Source organism: Cibotium barometz, chromosome 42 (genome assembly GCF_041138505.1).
Source record: "Cibotium barometz isolate CiBa-2024 chromosome 42, ASM4113850v1, whole genome shotgun sequence".
Lineage (NCBI taxonomy): Eukaryota > Viridiplantae > Streptophyta > Polypodiopsida > Cyatheales > Cibotiaceae > Cibotium > Cibotium barometz.
The window spans coordinates 40,704,235-40,725,653 of record NC_141087.1 but is presented as its reverse complement, the minus strand read 5'-3'; the positions used below and the strand labels follow the sequence as shown (position 1 = coordinate 40,725,653).

General features: G+C 49.5%; 1 protein-coding gene across 7 annotated transcripts in view; it reads right to left on the bottom strand.

Annotated features, from left to right (window-relative positions):
- The window catches only part of LOC147614478 (uncharacterized), a 249,117-nt gene that overhangs the window by 139,489 nt on the left and 88,209 nt on the right, over positions 1-21,419 (bottom strand). For all 7 annotated transcript variants that reach the window (XM_086781017.1, XM_086781018.1, XM_086781023.1 and 4 more), the window contains one exon: positions 9,073-9,356. In XM_086781017.1, coding sequence (XP_086637143.1) covers positions 9,073-9,356 — 284 coding nt within the window. The remainder of the gene's footprint in view (positions 1-9,072; positions 9,357-21,419) is intronic.

Below are 21,419 nucleotides of genomic sequence, written 5' to 3'. Positions count from 1 at the left end.
TCTTCTTTCTTTCTTTCTTTCTCTATTCAACGCCAGGACGGGAAGTCAACAAGCCCCACTATTCGATCTAGACGGCCCTATTAGACTACAGGAGCTGGACATCACTAACACAGGGCTACAGCTAAAATCACAGGACCACGAGGAGGTCACAGTGTACGCGAGAGATTTCTTAGAGCTGGGAGCTGCACATGGTCTCGTTATATATAACGGGATGTCTCGATGGCCCTCCTCCGGCGCCCTCACCTCCTTCCCTCGCTCAGCAGGTACTAGCACTGTGGACTACCTTATGGGATCTCCGGCTTTGACACACCTTATCCCCGACTTCTCCATTCCGCCACCATCTTTTGAAGCTGACCATGCCTACCTCTCTTTCACTCTTACCTGCACACCACCCCCCCCCCATCTCACATTACACTCAGGTCCTCTTTGATCATGAGCTTGACCTTGTTTACTCCAACCACATCTACCGCCAACTCAAGGATGTGGAACCTACTGTCTCCCTATCCACCCTCACAAGACAACTCACCACGATACTCCACACATCCGCCACAGCTTCTTTCATCTGCACGCGAGAGTCTACCGCCAAGCCACCTTGCGGTTCCATGCCCCAGAATTGTTGGTATGATGACGAATGTCGGGCCACACGCTCCCGTCTTAAGCACGAGGTACGGATTGGGCAAATCACGAAGCGCCAAGCGCAACGGATTTCTCAACGGCTCACCCAACGCAAGAAACAGGAGTTTTATGCTCGGAAAGAGAATGAGTTATACCGACTTTTCTTAGGGCCGAACTGCAAAGAGACATGGAGGAAACTCCGAGAACATCGGCCTCCCACACCTATCACCTTCCCGGACACATGGCACTCCTATGCACGCTCCCTCTATCATATCCCCCATCAGCCACCCCTACCCCCACCACCAAACCCCCGCCCCACCACCTCCACGTTCTTCACAAAGGGCATGGTCCTCAAGGCCATTCATAGACTACGCAATGGGCCAGCCCAAGATCATAAGGGACTCACTGCCGCAAGTACATCTCGCATGCCCATGATACCCTAGCGTCCCTACTAGCCTACATGTTCAATAGAGCCCTTTGTGAAGGATTTCCACCCTCTTGGTCCACCAACACCATCACCCCCATCCTCAAAGCCGGAGATCCACTTGATCCTAGAAAAGTACAGCACGATCATGATTGGCCACACATTGGCCAAACTCTATGGATCAGTGCTCGAGGCGGAGCTCAGTTCATTTGTAGAGAGCCAAGGATGCAGAGCCTCAAGATAGGCTGGCTTCCGGAGGAGCTACTCTACCCTTGACCACATCTTCACCCTCCGTGCCATCATCGAGGAGGGTAGAGCACGACACCAGAGGATTTACTGCTGCTTTGTGGATTTCTGTTGATACTGTCCCCCGAGCCCGCCTCTTACACCGTCTACAGGAGATCAGAGTCCCATCTGACATGGTTTGCAGCATCATCGCTCTCTATGAGTCCGTCACCGGAGGAGTGAGAGCCCCAAGAGGTACATCACAGCAGATTTCCAGCACTTTTGGGGTGTAACAGGGCTGCCCTCTATCACCCACTCTTTTCGGCCTCTACATTGATGAGATCTTGAGCTTCATTGATGGATTAGGCGGGGCTGGTCCACACTGGAAGGCATGTTGATCCCCGTACTACTTTATGCAGATGACATCGTCCTCCTCTCAGACTCAGCCGAAGGGCTTCAGAGACAATTGGATGCCTTACATGACGTTTGTACTTAGCGGGACCTCTCTGTTAACCTTGGTAAAACCAAGGTAATGGTCTTCAATAACCCTCGCCCCGTCACATCCAGATTGAGCTTCACATATAGAGGAGATCCTGTGGAGCTTGTCTCGTCCTATGTCTACCTTGGTGTCACTTTCAGTGGCCCACGCTTTACCATGCTTCCCGCAGCACATGCCAGAGTGACGCGGGGATATGCAGCCTTGAGCTTACTTGAGCGGCAGTGCTTCCAGACACATTTCCAGGAGCCCAGGACGAAGGGCTGGCCTTTTGACACCCTCGTCACACCAGCCTTGATGTATCGAGCAGCTTTCTGGGGGCCAGATTTATCCGATGAGGATTGGCAGCGAGTTGAGAGGCCCCAGGTCATGATGTTCTCCCGTATGATCCGCAGCAAACCATCAATCCCACACCAAATTATCCAGGTAGAGTTTGCTGCAGTCCCGATGGTAGTGGAGACACTCTTCCAGACAGTCACACACCTCCATCGCATCAGTCACATGGATCCCCACAGGTACCCAAGGCTTGCCCTGGAGTCCTCCAAACAGCTAGCACTTGAGGGGCACTCTGGAGTATGGTATGCACTGGTTTCCACTTGGTTCTCAGTATACGGGCTCTGCATGGACCGCCTACCCCCCCTTCAGTACAGTTTGGACTCCCCTTTTTTCCGGCTGTCTCACGAGGATACCAACCGGGTTATCCGGTCAGATCTCCTTAGCCTCTACACACATTGCACATGGATCACACCCCCGGAGCTCCCCACGAAGATGCACTTTTACATAGACCACTTCCTCACACTCACTGAGGATGGATTCATCCAGCAGCCGGGCTACTTGAGTGTTCACATGTCCCATGCCATGCGGATTGCGATTGGCTAGATACGGGTTTCTTCCCACCGCCTCAGAGTGGAGACAGGTAGAGCTGAGCGCATCTTCAGAGCCGGGAAGCTCGTATGGACAAAGAGAGGAGAGGATTTGCCGACTATGCCACACAAAGGTTGAGACGGAGGAGCATTACATATGCCGCTGCCCAGTATACTATGAGATCCGCGGGAGGTTTCACTGTCTATTTCGTGAGGGATTCGGTCCACTCTCCACGATCATTGACTTCCCGGACCAGCGTTGCCTGGGCCTCTTCCTGCTTGAGCTCCGCAGACACAGGGACACCTTCTTGAGACACAGGGCCTAGCCACCCCGCCCCCTCCCTCGGCAGCCAACCATCACCAGTTTCTTCCGGACCCAGGAGGTGGAGGAACCCGACATAGTGGATCTTGTGAACCCTCCACGAGCTTCTTGAGACCTACCTTGCCCGAGAGGAGTTACCTCGGACCAAGCCTCTGCACTCCAGCGTGCCCGTCGCCCTTGGCTCCCCCGTCGGCCACGATCACCTCATCAGCTCCAGATCCAAGACATGCTCCACCGCCATCGAGCTACCTTTCCACGTGACATAGCTGAGGGAGACCTCTCGCTCCTCAACCCCATGCTTGACATTTTGGAGAGTGGTATACCATCTACTCAGAGCTGATGTTGCTCCCATGTTTTTATGTTCTTAGTTTTCCATGGACAGTTTTGTATCACCCCAATGAGATAGCTATATTTATGTTTTCATTCTGGTTTATTTTCCATTCCATGATGAGATATGCCATGGACACTATTGTACCACTTTGGTCTCATAGGCCCATTGGGTCTTTAGTAGACGCTTAATATATCTTTCCTTCTCTCTCTCCCCCGTTGCCCTTTGCTCTGTCTACCGCCTACCCTCCCCGTCCTATCCTCGGATGTGGCTACAGCTTAGCGGTGACAGAGTCGTCAACATTGTTGTGTGTTATTTTGCACTGCGCCACTCCCCTTATGCCGCATAGCATGGCTAGTCCTTCTACTTACCATTATATGGGGATATTATGGAGTTCTCTCAGCCATGGTTGTCACGGTATGAAAATACGATACCGTGCGGGAATTTTTGGTACGATATGAAATTTTCAGATACCGTACGATAAACTACGGTTTTTATTTTTTACACTTAAACCTATGGAGCTTCAAGCTTGAATGTGAGGGAAGGTTGGGAGAGGAGGAGTCTACAGTGCTTGAGGAACCAGAACATGGATATGTGTCTCTCCCAGTTGAATCTCCCGATTGTCTCCAAAAAAGAACCTGGATGGATAATGCAATACCAAAGGTCTCCCAGTGTAGCGTTTATGACTAAGGGACCGTCCTTGCACAAATACGAGTAGTGCATCTAGGGTGATAGGTTTAGGGACTCCTCTCTAGATCAAAATGGCCATGTCCAAATCTTCTCCCTCGTACATAACTTGAGAATCTAACTGTCTAGCCTACCTATACTAGGGATCTCCAAGTGATGTAGCAAGATTCTCTCATCCTACCAATCAAGTGTACACTACCAGTCTACCTCGCCAGATTTTTTAGGTCTCTCAACAACCCCATATGGAATACTGAGTGGACATGAAAGTTGCGAAGTATTGCGAGCATTTGGCAGGGTTTATATATTTTTTTAAAGCATTTGGAATTTTTTTTCAAGGAAAAAAAAATTGGGAAAAAAATAATTTTTAAAAAAAACGTACCGTACGATATCGTACGGTACGATATCGTACCGTACGAACCGTACGGTACGAACCCATTCGTACCGGTACGAGAAACAACTATGCTCACAGCTAGGAGAACTCATCCTTCTCGAGGACTTCAACGCCATGATGGGGAGTCAGCAAGTCCCACTACTCAATTTGGACGGCCCTATCAGACTCCAGGAGTTGGACATCACTAACACGCGGCTCCAAAGATCATCACAGGACCGTGAGGAGAGGTCATGATGTATGGGAGATATTTCTTAGAGCTAGGAGCTGCACATGGTCTTGTTATCTATAATGGGATGTCCCGATGGCCCTCCTCGGATGCCTTCACTCAAGAGGTACTAGCACCGTTGACTTTTCGGCTTTGGCACACCTTCTCCCCCACTTCTCCATCCCGCCACCCCCCTTTGAAGCTGACCATGCCTGCCTCTCTTTCACTCTTATCTGCACACCACCCGTCCCTCCAGCACCACCCCCCATCTCACATGACACCCAGGTCCATTTTGATCACGAGCTTGACCTTGTTTACTCCAACCACATCTACTGCCAACTCCAGGATGTGGAACCTACTGTCCCCCTACCCACCCTCACATCACAACTCACCACCATACACATCAGCCACCAATTCTTTCATCTACACACGGTGGTCTACAGGTCCATGCCCCATAACTGTTGGTATGATGACAAATGCCAAGCCACACACTCCCATCATAGGCATGAGGTACGGATTGGGCATATCACGACGTGCCAACCGCAATGGATTTCTCAACGGCTCACCCAACACAAGGAACGGGAGTTCTATGCTCGGAAAGAGGATGAGTTATACCGACTTTTCTTAGGGCCGAACTGCAAAGAGTCCTCGAGGAAACTTTGAGAACATCGCCCCCCCACACCTATCACCTGCATGAACACATGGCACTCCTATGCACGCTCCCTCTATCGTATCCCCCATTAGCCACCTCTACCCCCACCAGATCCCCGCCCTACCACATCCACCTTCTTCACAAAGGGCATGGTCCTCAAGGCCATTGGTAGACTACGTAATGCGCGAGCCCAAAATCACATGGGACTCGTTACCGAGTACATCTCACATGCCAATGATACCCTCGCACCCCTACTAGCCTACATGTTCAATAGTCCTTTGTGAAGGATTTCCAGCCACTTGGTCCACTAACACCATCACCCCCATCCTCAAAGCCAGAGATCCACTTGATCCTAATAATTACAAGACGATCGTGATTGACCACACATTGGCCAAACTCTATAGATCGGTGCTAGAGGCAGAGCTCAGTTCATTTGCAAAGAGAGAGGGATGCAGAGCCTCAGCACAGGCAAGCTTTCGGAGGCGCCACTCTACCCTTGACCACATCTTCACCCTCCGTGCCATCATTGAGGAGTGTAGAGCACGACATCAGAGGATTTACTGCTACTTTGTGGATTTCCGCAAAGCTTTTGATATTGTACCCAGAGCCCGCGTCCTACACCGTCTACAGGAGATAGCAGTCCCATCTGACATGGTTTGGAGCATCATCGCCCTCTATGAGTCCACCACCGGACGAGGGGCAGCCCCAAGAGGTATATTGCAAGAGATTTCTACCATTATTGGGGTAAAACACGACTGCCCTCTATCACCCATTCTTTTTGGCCTCTACATTGATGAGATCTCAAGCTTCATTGACGGATTAGGTGGAGCTGGTCCCACACTGGTAGCCTTATACTACTTTATGCAGATGACATCGTCATCCTCTCATATTCAGCTAAGGGGCTTCAAAGACAGTTCGAACCTTACAAAACTTATGTACTCAGCTGGACATTTTTGTTAACCTTGGTAAAACCAAGGTAATGGTCTTCAATACTTCCCGCCCCTTCACATCCAGATTGAGCTTCACATACAGAGGGGATCCTGTGAAGATTGTCTCATCCTATGTCTACCTTGGTGTCACGTTCAGTGGCCCATGCTTCACCATGGTTCCCACAGCACATGCCAGAGTGACACAGAGATATGTAGAGCTTACTTGAGTGACATTACTTCCAGGCACATTTCTAGGAGCCCAGGACGAAGGGTTGGCTTTTTGACACCCTTGTCACACCAACCTTGATGTATGGAGCAGCCTTCAGGGGGCAGATTTATCCACTGAGGATTGGCAACGAGTTGAGAGGCCCCTGGTCATGATGTTTTCCTGTATGATCCGCAGCAAACCATCAGTCCCACGCCAGATTATCCAGGCAGAGTTTGTTGCAGCCCTGATGGTAGTGGATGCACTCTTCCAAATAGTCACATACCTTCATCGCATCACTCACATGGATCCCCACAAGTACTCGAGCCTTGCCGTGGAGTCCTCGACACCGCTAGCACTCGAGGGCCATTCTAGAGTAAGGTATGCCTTAGTTTCCACTTGGTTCTCAGTATATGGGCTCCGCATGGACCGCCTACCACCCTTCAGTACAGTCTAGACTCCCCTTTTCTCTGGCTCTCTCATGAGAACACCAACTTGGTTATCCGGTTAGATCTTTTCAGCCTCTACACCCACTGCACATGGATTACACCTTCGGAGCTCCCAACCAAGATGCACTTCTGCAAAGATCACTTCCTCACGCTCACTGAGGATGGATTCATCCAATAGCCAGGCTACCTGTGTTCACATGTCCCATGCCATGTGGATTGCAATTGGCCAAATACGGGTTTCATTCCACCACCACAGAGTAGAGACAGGTAGAGCTAAGCGCATCTTCAGAGCCGAGGAGCTCATATCGAGACCCAGAGAGGAGAGGATCTGCCTTTTATGCTACACAGGGGTTGAGACGGGGGAGCATTACGTATGCCGCTATTTGGTATACTATGAGATCCGCGGTAGGTTTCACTGTCTGTTTCATGAGGGATTCGGTCCACTCTCCAGGATCATTGACACTCGGGACGACTGTTGTCTGCTTGAGCTCCACAAACACAGGGACACTTTCTTGAGAGAGCTTCGTCCCCAACCACCCTAACCCCTCCCTCGCTAGCCAACCATCACCAGTTACTTCCAGACCAAAGATGCATAGAGGGTTGAATATTCCCAATATTCATTATCATGTTTTAACAAGAAAACCAATTCTCTTGTCGACCTTTTTTGCCCAACAGCGGCCTTGGACAGTGATGATTGCAGCTATGTGTACTGCACTTAAAACAGATTCTTTTGGCCTGTACAAATTGGGATTTGCTCCTTGGAACGCTACAAGGGAAGATACCAGGCTGTCCTTTCACTACTAGACTGATAGGTGATTGGAAAAAATTCCTCCAATACTTGCATTGGTCTAGAAGACTTTCAAGATAGGTAACTCACTGAGACTGGAGAGTATGCACTGGAAAGCAGAGTTTTTATGGAACCTCTCGCAGTTCAGGAGCCAAGGAAAGATTATTCCCAAGCTGTGGATTGCTGCTCATTCGAACAGGCTCTGGAATATGGATAAGACAACCAAGTGGTGGAAACTAAATCTCCAAAAGATTTGGAACAATGAATTGCGATTAAAGCAGAGTGTTTTCCTTTGGTGATGCCTAGTGCTACATGTTGGTGAAACACTAACCAAAAGAAGGATAGCATCTGCCTCTTGAGCTAGATGCTCACATTGCAATGAGACTGTGCCTCAATTACTCTAGGCTTGTTTGGATACCAGAGACTTCTTGCATAGATTATCTATTTCTTTGGCTGCCGAATTTCCAGGATGTCGCTTCTCCAAGCATTTCTAGATCTTTGGGAGCTGATTATGCATGTTTCCTTGCTTGGACACGCTTTTGGGCACTCTGGACACTCTGGTTTGGCCGCAATCATGTTGACAAGTACTCGTATTTTTGCCAGTCCTTGCACCAATCTCTTTATGAATTCCATAGACTACAAGAGATGGACCAGCAGCAGTTGGACTTGTTTTTCCACTATTCCTGATCTTAAAGAAGTTTTCCTCACTTTTGAGGGCTTCTTTCCTTGTACAGTGATTTAATAGAACACTGGTTTTTATCTTATTTTTAATGTGTGTGTGTATATATTTATTTATTTGTATACATGTATGTATGTGTGTGTGTGGTGTGTTTTGGTGTTTGGGTGTGTGTGTGTGTGTGTGTGTTGGGGGGGGGCGGGGGTGCGGGAAGTACCTGTTTACAATTGGGCTCTTACATTGGCTAAAGCTGCCCACTTCATGTGACACAGGTTGTCGCCATGGAGCAGGCAACACTTAATTTGCATCAAGTACAGCCACCGGGCATCACTGGAACCAACATGCACAAACGTAATTGTAACATGAAAATATGTATTTACAGATAACAGCACATTCTCAATGCTGACACAGGTTGTGGCCATGGGGCAGACAACACTTAATTTGCATCAAGTACAGCCACCGACCATCACTCCAATTCATATGTACCAACATGCACAAACTTAAATGTACATGAAAATAAAGCTGTTGCAAATCATGGGCAGCCACTTCAGCACACAATGTATGTGAGCATGATGAGATACCAAATAGGACTAAAATTTTGATATCTTCTTAGTGTCTTCCATTTCAAAAAGTTTGATTAGTGAGACCTCTCATATAATCTCATATACAGAGGCCTTATAAGTGCACAATTGTTAGTTTAATAAATCAGCAGAATGACCAGGCTACTAAACAGCTCTTTGCACAACAAGTGTTAATACTTAACTAAACTATGTTTTACATTACACGCATACTTATTTCTGCATTGCAATGGAGTTTACCAGAAGACCTAAGGGGATACACCACCACAGCCAAGTTGTCCAAGCTTCCACTCTTAAAAGCTGAGTCAACAATGGCGTCAGCTAGAGTTTGGCAATCTAGTTTTGCATCTGACGCTTCATCCTTTGAAAAACTTGAGTTGATAATTTTCTCATACTGTAGTAGGTTGCAAACATCTCGTGGCTTCAATCTCTCAAATATACCATCTGAAGTGATGATTAAGTAAGAGTCCTCAGCAGTTAATTCTTGCCACTCTGAAAACTCCGGTTCAGCAATGACTCCATACCTATTAAACACCAAAACAAAAGCATATATCATTGAGATAACAAAGAGCGGGTGCATGCATGCATGTGCACACACACGCATGCGCAAAGAGATAAACGTACACACGCTTGTGTGAATGCCCGCTTACACCAGGAGATGAGGCGATTAGGCAATTTAAGATACCCCAAGATACCTTCCAGTATGAAGAAGATCTCCGCTAGCCCAGGACACTTTCCACGAATGCCCATCAGAGTAATTTTTCACAACAGCTCCACAAAGCCACCTACTTAAGTAAAGATACCTCATCACCAAACACCCTAGGCCCAAAACAAAGCGTCCAAACACTCCCAGGCCCAAAATAAAGCGTCCAAGCAAAGAGCACACATCATGGCCCATCCTCATTCTGAAGGAACTTAATGCTGAGGCTCATAACTAGAGGATACATGGTTATATCTAGGAGACATGCTAACATCCGTAGTTCAAGGTACTTATTGCCGAGAAGGATAATGTAGATACCACTTACTCAATGTTTCAGTCACTCACTGAGCAGAAAAAACCATCATATGATTGTGAAGAGTGCAGAGTGAGGAGCTCGGAGCACCCCCACCCTACCCCCCCCCCACCCCCGGCGGCCGTCTTGCCCTGCATGCGTACTCCTACACACCCCTCTAATGTGCACCCCTCCCCCGCCCTGCAGCATGTGCCCTTTGTGCACTCCTCCCCCTGTGCTTCTCTGCTTGGCGCTTGCCTAGACCTCCCGGGCTGCAGCCCTCACCATCCCTCCTTTTTCTTTTCCACCTTCTCCCTCGCTCTCCTTCCGACAGGTTCCCGCCCTTCCAATCTGTGTTTTTTAATGCTGACACACTGAACCTGAACCTTTACCTTTCAGAGGACTCAATGACAGTTTCTCCACCACCCCTGGTCGACGCCGCTCCCAGCTCCTTTTTCTCTAAAGCAGACCTCCACCTCCTAGCCTAGTCAGTGTCTTCCCTGGAAACGACCACCCTTGTCTGCAAGTTCGTCCGCAGCAGGCCAGGGCACCAGCCAGATCAGAGACCTCCTTCAGCCAGCCCTTGTTGGGGACCCCAGGCAGATCACAGACATCCAGTTCCTAGGCACCAGATACACCGGGATCAAGTTTGACACACTGGCTCTGGCAGAAAGTACTTTGTCATGGAGCCCAATTACCATTCAGAAGGCACAGGCATTGTTTGCACATTGGAGTCATGACTTCGCTCCTAAGTCGGATCCATTGGCCGGAGTTACTGGTTTCCTAGTCACCGTATGTTTTCCATGGCTTCTCAAAGAGTATTTGGCGCTCCTCCTGTGCTGATTGGCCGCACACTTGACCAGGTTCTTGAGTCCCCCCCCAGCTGCGGCATGGGCTGCTGGACTCTCGTCCCTGCGAGTGCTCCAAGCGTCCCTGGAGAACCTTCCACGGCACTTCGCTATTCCTCGCCTCAATGGCTCTTCCTTCCTTCCTTCACAGGGTGGAGTTCTCAGGCCATAGACCCTTTTCTAACACCTTTTTTGGGCACTTTTTGTTCCCATGATTATGACCTTTAGTTTGCACATAGACCTTTTTCTAACACTCTTTGGTCTCATAGACCTAATAAGTCTTTCTTTCTTTCTCTCTCCCACGGACGTCAATTACCTACTTCGGTCATCACCTGAGGGCCCAGGAAAGATCAGCTGGAATAGATGGACCAAGGGAGAGTTAAACAAACCCACAGTGTAAGTACGCCCCAGCCTACAGCATGGAGTCCTTCATAGAGCCAGGCCCTTCAGAGAGCCAGATCCCCTTCAGAGAGAGAGCAAAAGCCCTTCACAGAGCCAAATGCCCCTGCCTCCAAAGATCCAATCCTTCTACTCGTCAACTCCAAATACAGGACAATCTCTAGCACCACCAAGCGGCTCCTTCACCAGTGGTGTGGACACTGGACATTCCTTCCATGTACACAGTTTTAGGAGAGGATGGCACATGATGAGTCCCGACACATGAGGTTTTGCTGCCAACTCCATTGTATACACAGGGTTTGCGTAGTATGTTGCCTCTGTCTTTCTTTTAGCCATTTGATTTTTCTTTTTCCTGTATCTTCTTCTTTTGGTTTTTTCATGAGCAAGAAGGAGAGGGGTGAAGAAGATGGAGAAGGTAACCTACTCCCTTGCCCACTTCAAGAAGTTGTTACTCATGCACCAAAAACGGAGCAGAAAGACAAGTTCATGAATGGCATAAAAAAGTTCTTGCACAACTTTGTTCAAGTGCGTCAGCCCTGGATTCTGTAGTTTGTGTGGCAAAGATTGAGACTTGAAAAGGTCCCAAGCCACAGACACGACACCACTAGCATGAAGGCAAGTACCATTCCAACAAAGGAGCTGTTGAAGGCACAAAGAACACTTGCAGCTGGAGCTCCCGTTAGCCCAAAGCAGCTGCATATAACCCCCCACCCCGCGCACCCCTATGCAATGCGCAAGCCCCTCATTCTTCTTTCCCGCCTTCCTTTCTGGTTCCCACTGCCCCTACGTGCACTCCTTCATTGTTGTGTTGCTTCCGCCTCCCCTCTTGCGTCACCCATTGGCCCTCCACACCCTTGCATTGATTGCGTGCTCTCCCTCCTCCGGCCTGCTCGTTCGCACCCTCGTGCTGGCCCCACCCACCCATCTTGTGCCACCTTTCTTGCCATAGACATGTAACCTTACGAGCCACCATAGCTGTGCCCTTGTCTCCCTCTCCACTCTTACCAATAAATGTATATTCACTTTACTCATGGATCGGATGTAACATCTCTTTAGTCTCATAGATCCTTCTGGTCACACGTGTAGCAAATACCGTATCACACGATCACGTCTTTTGCATAGCTACCAGCCAAATCCAGAAGCGTGAAGCTCAATGGACTAACCAGTACCTTACTCGCCGCAAGAAACAAGCACATTGTCGTAAACAGCACAAGAACTTATACGAGCTCTTCCTGTGCGAGATTTCAACGAGGCTTGGCGTAGGATCTGAGAACGCCATTTACCCACCCCCATCACAAACCCACATCTGGCACTCATATGCACACACATTATACCATATACCCCATCAAACCCCCCTCCCACATCCACCTCACGCACGTCCCACCACATCCACCTTCTTCATAGGAGACATGGTGGTGAAGGCTGTACACAGGCTTCAGAACAGCCGATCACAGGATCATGAGGGGCTTATGGATAAGCACCTCTCCGATACCCCTCCTAGCCCATATGTTTAATAGGGCCCTCTCAAAGGGCTTTCCCCCCACCTGGTCATCACACATTATCGCACCTATCCACAAGGCGGGAGACCACATGGATCCTAATAACTGCATAACCATCATGATTGGCCATATCTTGGCAAAGCTCTGTGGATCTGTACTTGAGTTCTAAGCTCAGCACACTGGCAGAGATAGAGGGATACAATACACGGGGGCAGGCAAGATTCAGGAGGACCTTCTCCACGCTGGATCACATATTCATGCTTCAGGCTATCATCGAGCAAGACAAGGCACATGGCTGCCAACTATGTTGCTGCTTTGTGGACTTCCGCAAAGCTTTTGATACAATGCCTCGGGCCCATCTCCTACAGCGCTTACAGCATCTCAGGGTCCTATCTGACATGATCTCGGCTATCATTGCCTTTTGAGGTCTAGACGGACCATGAAAGTCTGAAATGGCTTTCAAGTCAAAGTGAACTGAAGGGTAGAAAAGCTCGGTGGGCGGAGATTCTACAAGAGTTTGACCTTCAGATACGTTACCAGAAAGGTAAGTATAACGTGGTGGCAGATGCACTTAGTCGCATGCCAGAGAAAAAAGGAACTTAGTTTCACAGTCTTCAAGAATGATTTCTTAGAGTCCCTACGTGGTTTATGTGAGCACGATCCATCTTTTACAGAGGTCTGGCGCGCTGTACGCGTACGCACTTCTTCACAGACGCGACCACCTCCCTCGTTGGCACGGATTGCTAGTCCGGAGAGACTGGCCGAAGGTGCAACGGGAAGGGAAGCGAGAGTTAGTCCGGAGAGACTAGCCGTGTCTTCCGGGTATAGTTTGGAGCCGGAGAGCTCTGACGTAGGCCCTTCATCACCTTTGACTGCCACGGCTTCAAAGGGGGGTGATAAACTTCGTCGGGGGGGGGGAGAAATATGCTAATTACTCCATCGACGACGGGTACTTACTCTACAAGGGTAGAGTATGTGTACCAACTATTGGTGACTTTCGGGTCCAAATTCTTAAAGAAAGTCATGATAGTCCAAGTGCGGGTCATCCCGGGATTCAGAAGACCTATGCACTAGTAAAAAGACAGGTTTGTTTAAGGACGTCCAGACTTATGTGCTGAAATGCAATAAGTGTCAGGTCAATAAACACGAACGTCTTAAGGTTGGAGGACTACTCCATCCGCTGGAGATTCCTCAGGGGAAATGGGAAAGCATTTCCATGGATTTCATTACGCCAGAGTTGGCAAAACTCTTTATTGAACATCTCTACAAGCTATATGGCCTGCCCGCAAATATAGTGTCGGATAGAGATAGAAAGTTCAACAGTCATTTTTGGAGGGAAAACTTCAAAAAGTTGGATACTACTCTGAGTATGAGTACGGCAGATCATCCGGAGTCTGATGGTCAAACTGAAAGAGTTAACCAAATTCTAGAGGATACGTTGCGTTCTTATGTTAGTAAGAAGCAATCTAATTGGGAAGAGTACTTGCCCTTATTGGAGTTTGCCTATAACAGCTCCAAACACTTAGCGACTGGATTTACACCATTCATGTTAATGTATGGATTCCAGCCGAGATCTCCGATGGCTGTAGGCCTAGAAAAGGAGAAGATTCAATCTGTCAAGGACTTTCTTCAAGATATGAATGATATGCTCATAGCCGCACGTGAGAGCATTCATAGTGCTCAGGATCGCGCTAAAACTTATGCGGATAAAGGATGTGGAAAGGTGACCTTTGCAGAAGGTGACTTTGTATTCCTCAAGGTTCCTACGCAGTCAGAAACCATGAAAACGGGAAAGTGTGATAAACTTTCTCCGAGATATTGTGGTCCTTTTAAAATCCTTAAGAAGATTGGGGACGTAGCATATAAACTTGAGTTACCGGAGAGTTCTCAAGTCCATCCTGTCTTCCATGTCAGTAAACTGAAGAAATCAGTTCACGGGTTAGAGAACGCAGTTTCTCCAGAGATTTTGGTGGACTTGATAGTGCCACCAAAGATACCACATGAACTTGAAAAGATTCTAGGGTATCGTGACAGACAAACCCCACATAAAGTGTACCAAGAGGTACTTGTTAAATGGACAGACAGGGATGAGGAGGCAGCTACTTGGGAACGCCGTAGTGCAATTTCCAAGAGGTTTCCCCAGTTTGTTTTCGAGGACGAAAACTCTTCTTAAGGGGGAAGTAATGTCACGTAGGCTGTAATGCCTGTGACCGACGGCAGACCGGATGGCCAGACGGGGCTTTAGCGTCAACGCCTCAGCCGGAGCGCCGACGACGTGGCCATCCGGGGTTCAGTGGGAGAGGACGCCCATGCGGAGTCATGTGCGGCCAAGCTAGTGTGGACGGCAGGCCACACACTATATAGCCTGGGGGATGAGGGCAATCCTCATTCTTCCTCTACGGCTGGGTGGTGAGCCAGAGGCCGTCCCCTCCTGTGGTAGCACCCGTAGCGGCGCTACGGAGATCTAACATTAGGGGGGAGTAATGTCACGTAGGCTACTGTAACGCCTGTGACCGACGGCAGACCGGATGGCTAGACGGGACTTTAGCGTCAACGCCTCGGCCGGAGCGCCGAGGACGTGGCCATCCGGGGTTCAATGGGAGAGGATGCCCATGCGGAGTCATGGGCGCCCAGGCTAGTGTGGACGGCAGGCCACACACTACATAGCCTGGGGGATGAGGGGCAATCCTCATTCTTCCTCTGCGGCTGGGTGGTGAGCCAGAGGCCGTCCCCTCCTGTGGTAGCACCCGTAGTGGCGCTGCGGAGATCTAACATTGAGATGTTCAGCAGGACTATCTAAAGAGGTCTCTAACACCATCAGAGTGAAACAAGGATGCCCACTATCTCCGAGCCTCTTTGGACTTTACATAGATGAAATTTCAGATTTCATTGACGGAACCGGAGACAGAGGATCTTCTCTAGGAGGTATTCTTGTTTCCATTCTTTTATATGCTGATGATATTGTGCTCATTGCAGATTCTGAGGAGAGGCTACAAAAGAACATGGATACTTTAGATGATTTTTGCACACAGAGGGGACTCTCAATCAACCTTGGGAAAACCAAGGTTATGGTAGTCCACACCTCCTACCCAATTGCAAGCTGTTCACTCACATGGGTAGCAATGTTGAGGTGGTGCACTCATATGTTTATCTCGGAGCTACCTTCACGAGTCCACGCTTCTTTATGAGACAGGCAGCAGAGGATAGACTCACTAGAGGATATGCAGCTCTAGCCTTATTGGAGCCGAGGACAAAGGGTTGGTTTTTTGACACCCAAGTCGCCCCGGCACTTATGTATGCAGCTCCATTTTGGGCACCAGATTTATCCCTGGCAGATTGGCAGCGCATAGAGCGTCTTGAGATCATGATGCTATACACAACAAGCCATCTGTTCCCCACCATATCATCCAAGCAGAGTTTGTTGTGGCTCCTATGTTGATGAAGGCCTTGTTCCAGACAGTCCCTTATATACAATGGGTGAGAGAGATGGATCCAGTTCGACTCCCCCAACTTGCAGTACAGTCATCACTGGAGAGAGCGGCTAGAGGAGAGCATTCATCTCGGTATGGCACACTCACCTAGTTTCAGGCACATGGCTTTCTGACGGACCTGCAGGCTGCTCCCTCCGTTTCAGTATGATCCAGATTCCCCATACATTAGGCTTACACATGAGGATAGGAACCGGGTGATCTGATACGATCTACTGGGGCTATACACACGTAATACATGGATCACACCGGTAGGCCCATTGCCTACCAAGATGCACTACTACAAAGATTATTTCCTGAGATTCACGGCAGATGGTTTCATACAGAGACCAAGTTATCTTGATGCCTTCATGTCCCATGCTATGAGGATAGCCATTGGCCAGCTTAGGGTATCATCCCATAGACTGAGGATAGAGACTGGCAGAGCTGAGCGGATACCCAAAGAGGACAGGAGAAGTAGACTCTGTCAGACGAGGGTTGAGTCAGAGGAGCACTATGTTTGCCAGTGCCAAGTCTATTATGAGATCAGAGGGAGATTTCACTGTCTATTCAGAGAAAGCTTTGGACCTTTATCCCGGATCATGGAGTACCCAGATTAGGGGTGCCTTGGACTCTTCCTACTGCAGCTCACCCGACACACAGTCACTATTCAGAGATCCTCACCCCCCACAAACCCTCCTCTCAGCTTACCATCACCACTTTTTTCCAGCCTGTGATGAGACAGGACATGGTAGCGCTACATACAGGAGACATGGACAGCACCACGGAGCCCACTACCACCGAAGATGCTGTATTACAGAGACCACTTTATGAGCATCTCCTGTGATGAGACACGACATATGGTAGCACTACATACAGGAGACATGGACAGCACTACCACCGAAGGTGCTGTATTACAAAGACCACTTTATGAGCATCTCAAGGGATGGGTTTATACAGCGACCGCGGTATATGGATGTATACATGCCCCACAGCTCTCGCGTTGCTATTGGACAGCTACAAGTCTCATCACAACAGCTAGAGATAGAGGCTGGGAGAGCGGCACGGGTTCCCAGACCCGAGCAGATATGCAGATTGTGCCGCGAGGAAGTGGAGACTGAGGATCACTTTGTATGTAGATGTAGAGCCCACCAGGGGGTCAGAGATAGATATGTAGGATTGTTTGAGGAGCACTCTTCACTACATCAGTTGATGGAGGCCTCGGACCAGCGACAGCTTGGCAGACTACTACTAGAGCTTCATAGTTCTCGAGAGAGACTCCTCCAGACACCCGCTCCCACTAGGGGTGGGAGATAGTCCCAGCTCAGATTTCTTCCAGAGAGCTATGCCAGTGCCAGCTGATGTACCACGTGGGGTGACCGCACAGAGAGCAGAGGAATTGAGAGCCAGGAGGAGACCTAGACAGACTGGACACAGAGCACCCCGACTCCGTCACCGAGAGATAACAGCTATCCGGATGAGACACCAGATGGAGACACAAGAGAGGCTAGCCCGCTTTAATTCAGACTCAGGGTACAGGTTCACGCCACTCACAGCCTCAGCATCGGCGATGTATGATATCTTATATCCCTCTTATGGCACTGGATGGAGTTAGACATAGATCTGCATAGCATGCTTGCTTGTACTACCCCTCCAGCATATAGAGATGCATCTTGCCTTAGCACTCCATCCACATCCCCACCCCCCTTTATATTGTTTGTATATGGGCTCCAGTGATCCATGATGATCCCCACGCACCCTTGCTCAGGCCCCCAAGGCAGCAACATAACTCTCTCTCTCTCTTCTCCCTGCCTGTGGGAAGGACTGCAGAGTGATCTGGAGGAATGGCCCCGAGTCTCCAAGAAAAACTCGAGGCCCTCGAGATGGCAATGAAGGCACTAATCAAGGAGAACAAGAAGACATCCGATTCCAACCTCAATGAGGTGGAAAACAAACTACACCGGCACATCATAGCTCTCGAAGCACAGGTCACGAACCTCGAACAAGAGAACACGGCACTCAAGGAAGAGGTAAGTGCATTGAAAGTGGAAATGGTAGCCATCAAGAATGCTGAGAAGGAAGAAGGGGAGATCAATGACAACACTCTCACGGCCATCAAAGAAGAGATCTCCAAGGAGATCACAAAGGACATGGAGGGAAAGCTCGAAGCCAAGCAGTCAGGATGGGTCGAGGTGGTGAAGAAGAACATCCGTAAAGAAGTGAGGGAGGAGACTCAGAGGGAAGAACACCAAATCATTCACACCACCATTGAGGAGGAGAAGATGAGGCATGCCCGCCGCCTCAACATTCGAGTCACAGGTATAGCCGAGACACCCGACTCCACTCCCGAGAAAGATGGACAGCTTCTATGCATGAAGCTCGGCTACAAGGAAGAGCACCCTCTCCCCTTCACCAAAGCATGGAGAGCCGGGAAAGACTCAACACGCAAGCGAGCCCTCATCCTACAGTTTGCAGGAGAGACGGAGAGGGTCACCTTCATGAGGAAGAGGGTCATACTATGGGGTTTAGAGGGAGCTCCTATTTTCTTGGATGATAATCTCACGAGGATGCAACTTGAGCATAGGAGAACTTGCATGCCACGAGTCTTACACGCGAGGAGAGAAGGCAAGAAGGCCTTCTATCGAGATGGTCGGGTCATCATCGATGGCCGGCCCATGGATTAGCGGTTTGGGGCCTATGGGACACAGACCAGGCCACTGACAGAGATACACATGGCAGTTTGGAACTGTAATGGTTCACTATGAGTGCAGCCTGGACGACTGGAGCATGTTATGGTGGGGAGAGACATCATACTTCTGACAGAGCCATCACAGAGCAGGAGTCGAGGAGAGAGATGAGGAGACTTACTCGCCGCAAAAGGCGGGCCTTCACAGAGATACAGGAGTTAGAGATCTTTCATTTCTTCATGAGTAGAGATAGCCCTGTCTCATGGCGGCACTTCAGAGAGCCCCGGACCCCGACACCTATTGCAGACCCACAGACATGGCACACATATGCAGAGGGCCTATACCATGTCCCACAGCAGCCACCTATACCTCAGCCACAAGAGCCCCGACCTACCACAGCTAGCTTCTTTACCCACTCGATGGTACAGGAAGCTATCCGCCGCCTACAGCATGGACGGGCCGCCGACCATATGGGCTTGTAGGGTGAGCATCTCATATATGCAGTAGATTCTTTAGCTCCTTTTCTTGCACACCTGTTTAACAGGGCACTAGCAGAGGGTTTGCCTGCGGAGTGGACGATGCACACCATTGTGCCGATTCACAAAACAGGGGATATGCTCGATCCGAGCAACTACAGGACGGTTATGGTTGGCCACGTGCTGGCCAAACTCTATGGTGCAGTGCTGGAGCAAGAGCTTAGCTTATATGCTGAGCGAGCAGGTTTACGCTCATCAGGGCAGGCAGGCTTCAGGAGAGCTTTCTCTACCACTGACCATGTATTCACTTTGAGATGTATGATTGATCAGGCCAGAGTGAGGAAGAGAAAGCTCTATTGCTGCTTTGTGGATTTCCGCAAGGCATTTGACACAGTACCACGAGAGAGGCTCTTTCAGCGCCTGCAGTCTCTTGGCATACCAGCAGATATGACATGGGGCATCTATGCATTATATGAGCAGGTTTTGGGGCGAGTCAGATGTCCAGGAGGTATGTCCGAGACTATTGCTAGCACCATTGGTGTGAAGCAAGGATGCCCACTTTCCCCCACGCTATTTGGGTTATACATTGATGAGGTGGCTGACTTCATTACACGGGGAGGCGGAGATGGAGTTGATTTAGCAGGTACCTCAGTACATATTATGCTCTATGCTGATGATATTGTATTAGTGTCTGAGTCTCCAGGTGGTCTACAACAGCATCTACATGCACTCGATGATTTCTGCACACAGAGGGGTCTTACTGTGAACCTTGGGAAAACCAAGGTTATGGTCTTTCATACATCGAGACAGGGCAGGAGTCAGCTGACATTCACTCTCGCAAGATGCCAGGTGGAGGTGGTGACATCATACGTGTACCTAGGGGTTACCTTCTCTGCAGCAGCCACACGCTTCACCATGGGTTCAGCAGCCAGAGCTAGATTGACACGGGGATATGCAGCATTGGCTATGCTAGAGAGACAGTGCCACCAGGCGCATTTTCAGGAGCCCCGAACGAAGGGATGGCTATTTGACACATTAGTCACACCGGCATTGATGTATGGAGCAGCGGTATGGGCGCCAGGCCTTGCTACCCATTGGTGGACACAGATAGAGAGACCACAGGCCCTCATGATGGCACGCATGATACGCAGCAAACCGTCAGTACCTCGTGACATTATCCGAGCAGAGTTTGCTGCGCCTCCTATGATGGTAGAGGCCATATTTCAAACTATATGCCTGCTAGACAGATTCAGAGAGATGCCACATGACAGATTGTCATACAGAGCTTTTGAGGCATCTAGACAGCTGGCTGAGGCAGGAGACAGAGGATCATGGTATGCACAGGTCACACATTGGTTCTCACAGCATGGCCTAGACATGGATCATCTACCACCATTCCAATATGACAGGGATGCACCACATATCCGTCTCTCTCATAGTGAGAGGAACAGAGTATTGAGACAGGATCTATGGCAGCTCTATACACGAGAGACATGGATATCGCCTACACAGCCTCTTCCACCGAAGATGCTATACTACAGAGATCACTTCATGAGTATCACTGATGATGGATTTATAGAGAGGCCTAGATACATGGAGGGCTTTCTACCACACAGCTCCCGAGTGGCTATTGGTCAGCTCAGAGTTTCATCACACCAATTGGAGATTGAGACTGGCAGAGCAGCACGGATCCCCCGAGAGGAGAGGGTATGCAGATTGTGCAGAGAGGAAGTGGAGAGTGAGGAGCATTATGTATGCAGATGCAGAGCATATACAGCCATCAGAGAGAGATATCCCATTTTATTCAGAGAGCCACATTCCCTACGCCAGATCTTTGAGGCAGTAGACCAGCGCATACTGGGGAGATACATTCTAGACATACAATGCCACAGAGAGACATTATTACAAGCTCAGACAGCTCCAGAGGGGGGGCGACAGACACAGATTACTACATTTTTTCAGAGATCCATCCCCCTCCCAGCCCCTACACGGTAGGGAATTACTCTCTAGAGAGCAGAGAGACTCAGAGCCCGCAGGAGACAAAGGACACCTGGCTTTCGGACACCAGGCCTATACCAGAGAGAGATGACAGAGATCAGAGCTCAGTTTCACAGAGAGGGTGCGGAGCGACTGGCTTGCTTCAGAGCACACCCACGCATGTTCTTCAGGGAGCTGTGGACACCCCCTTCATTGATGTATTCCATTTTATACCCCGAGTA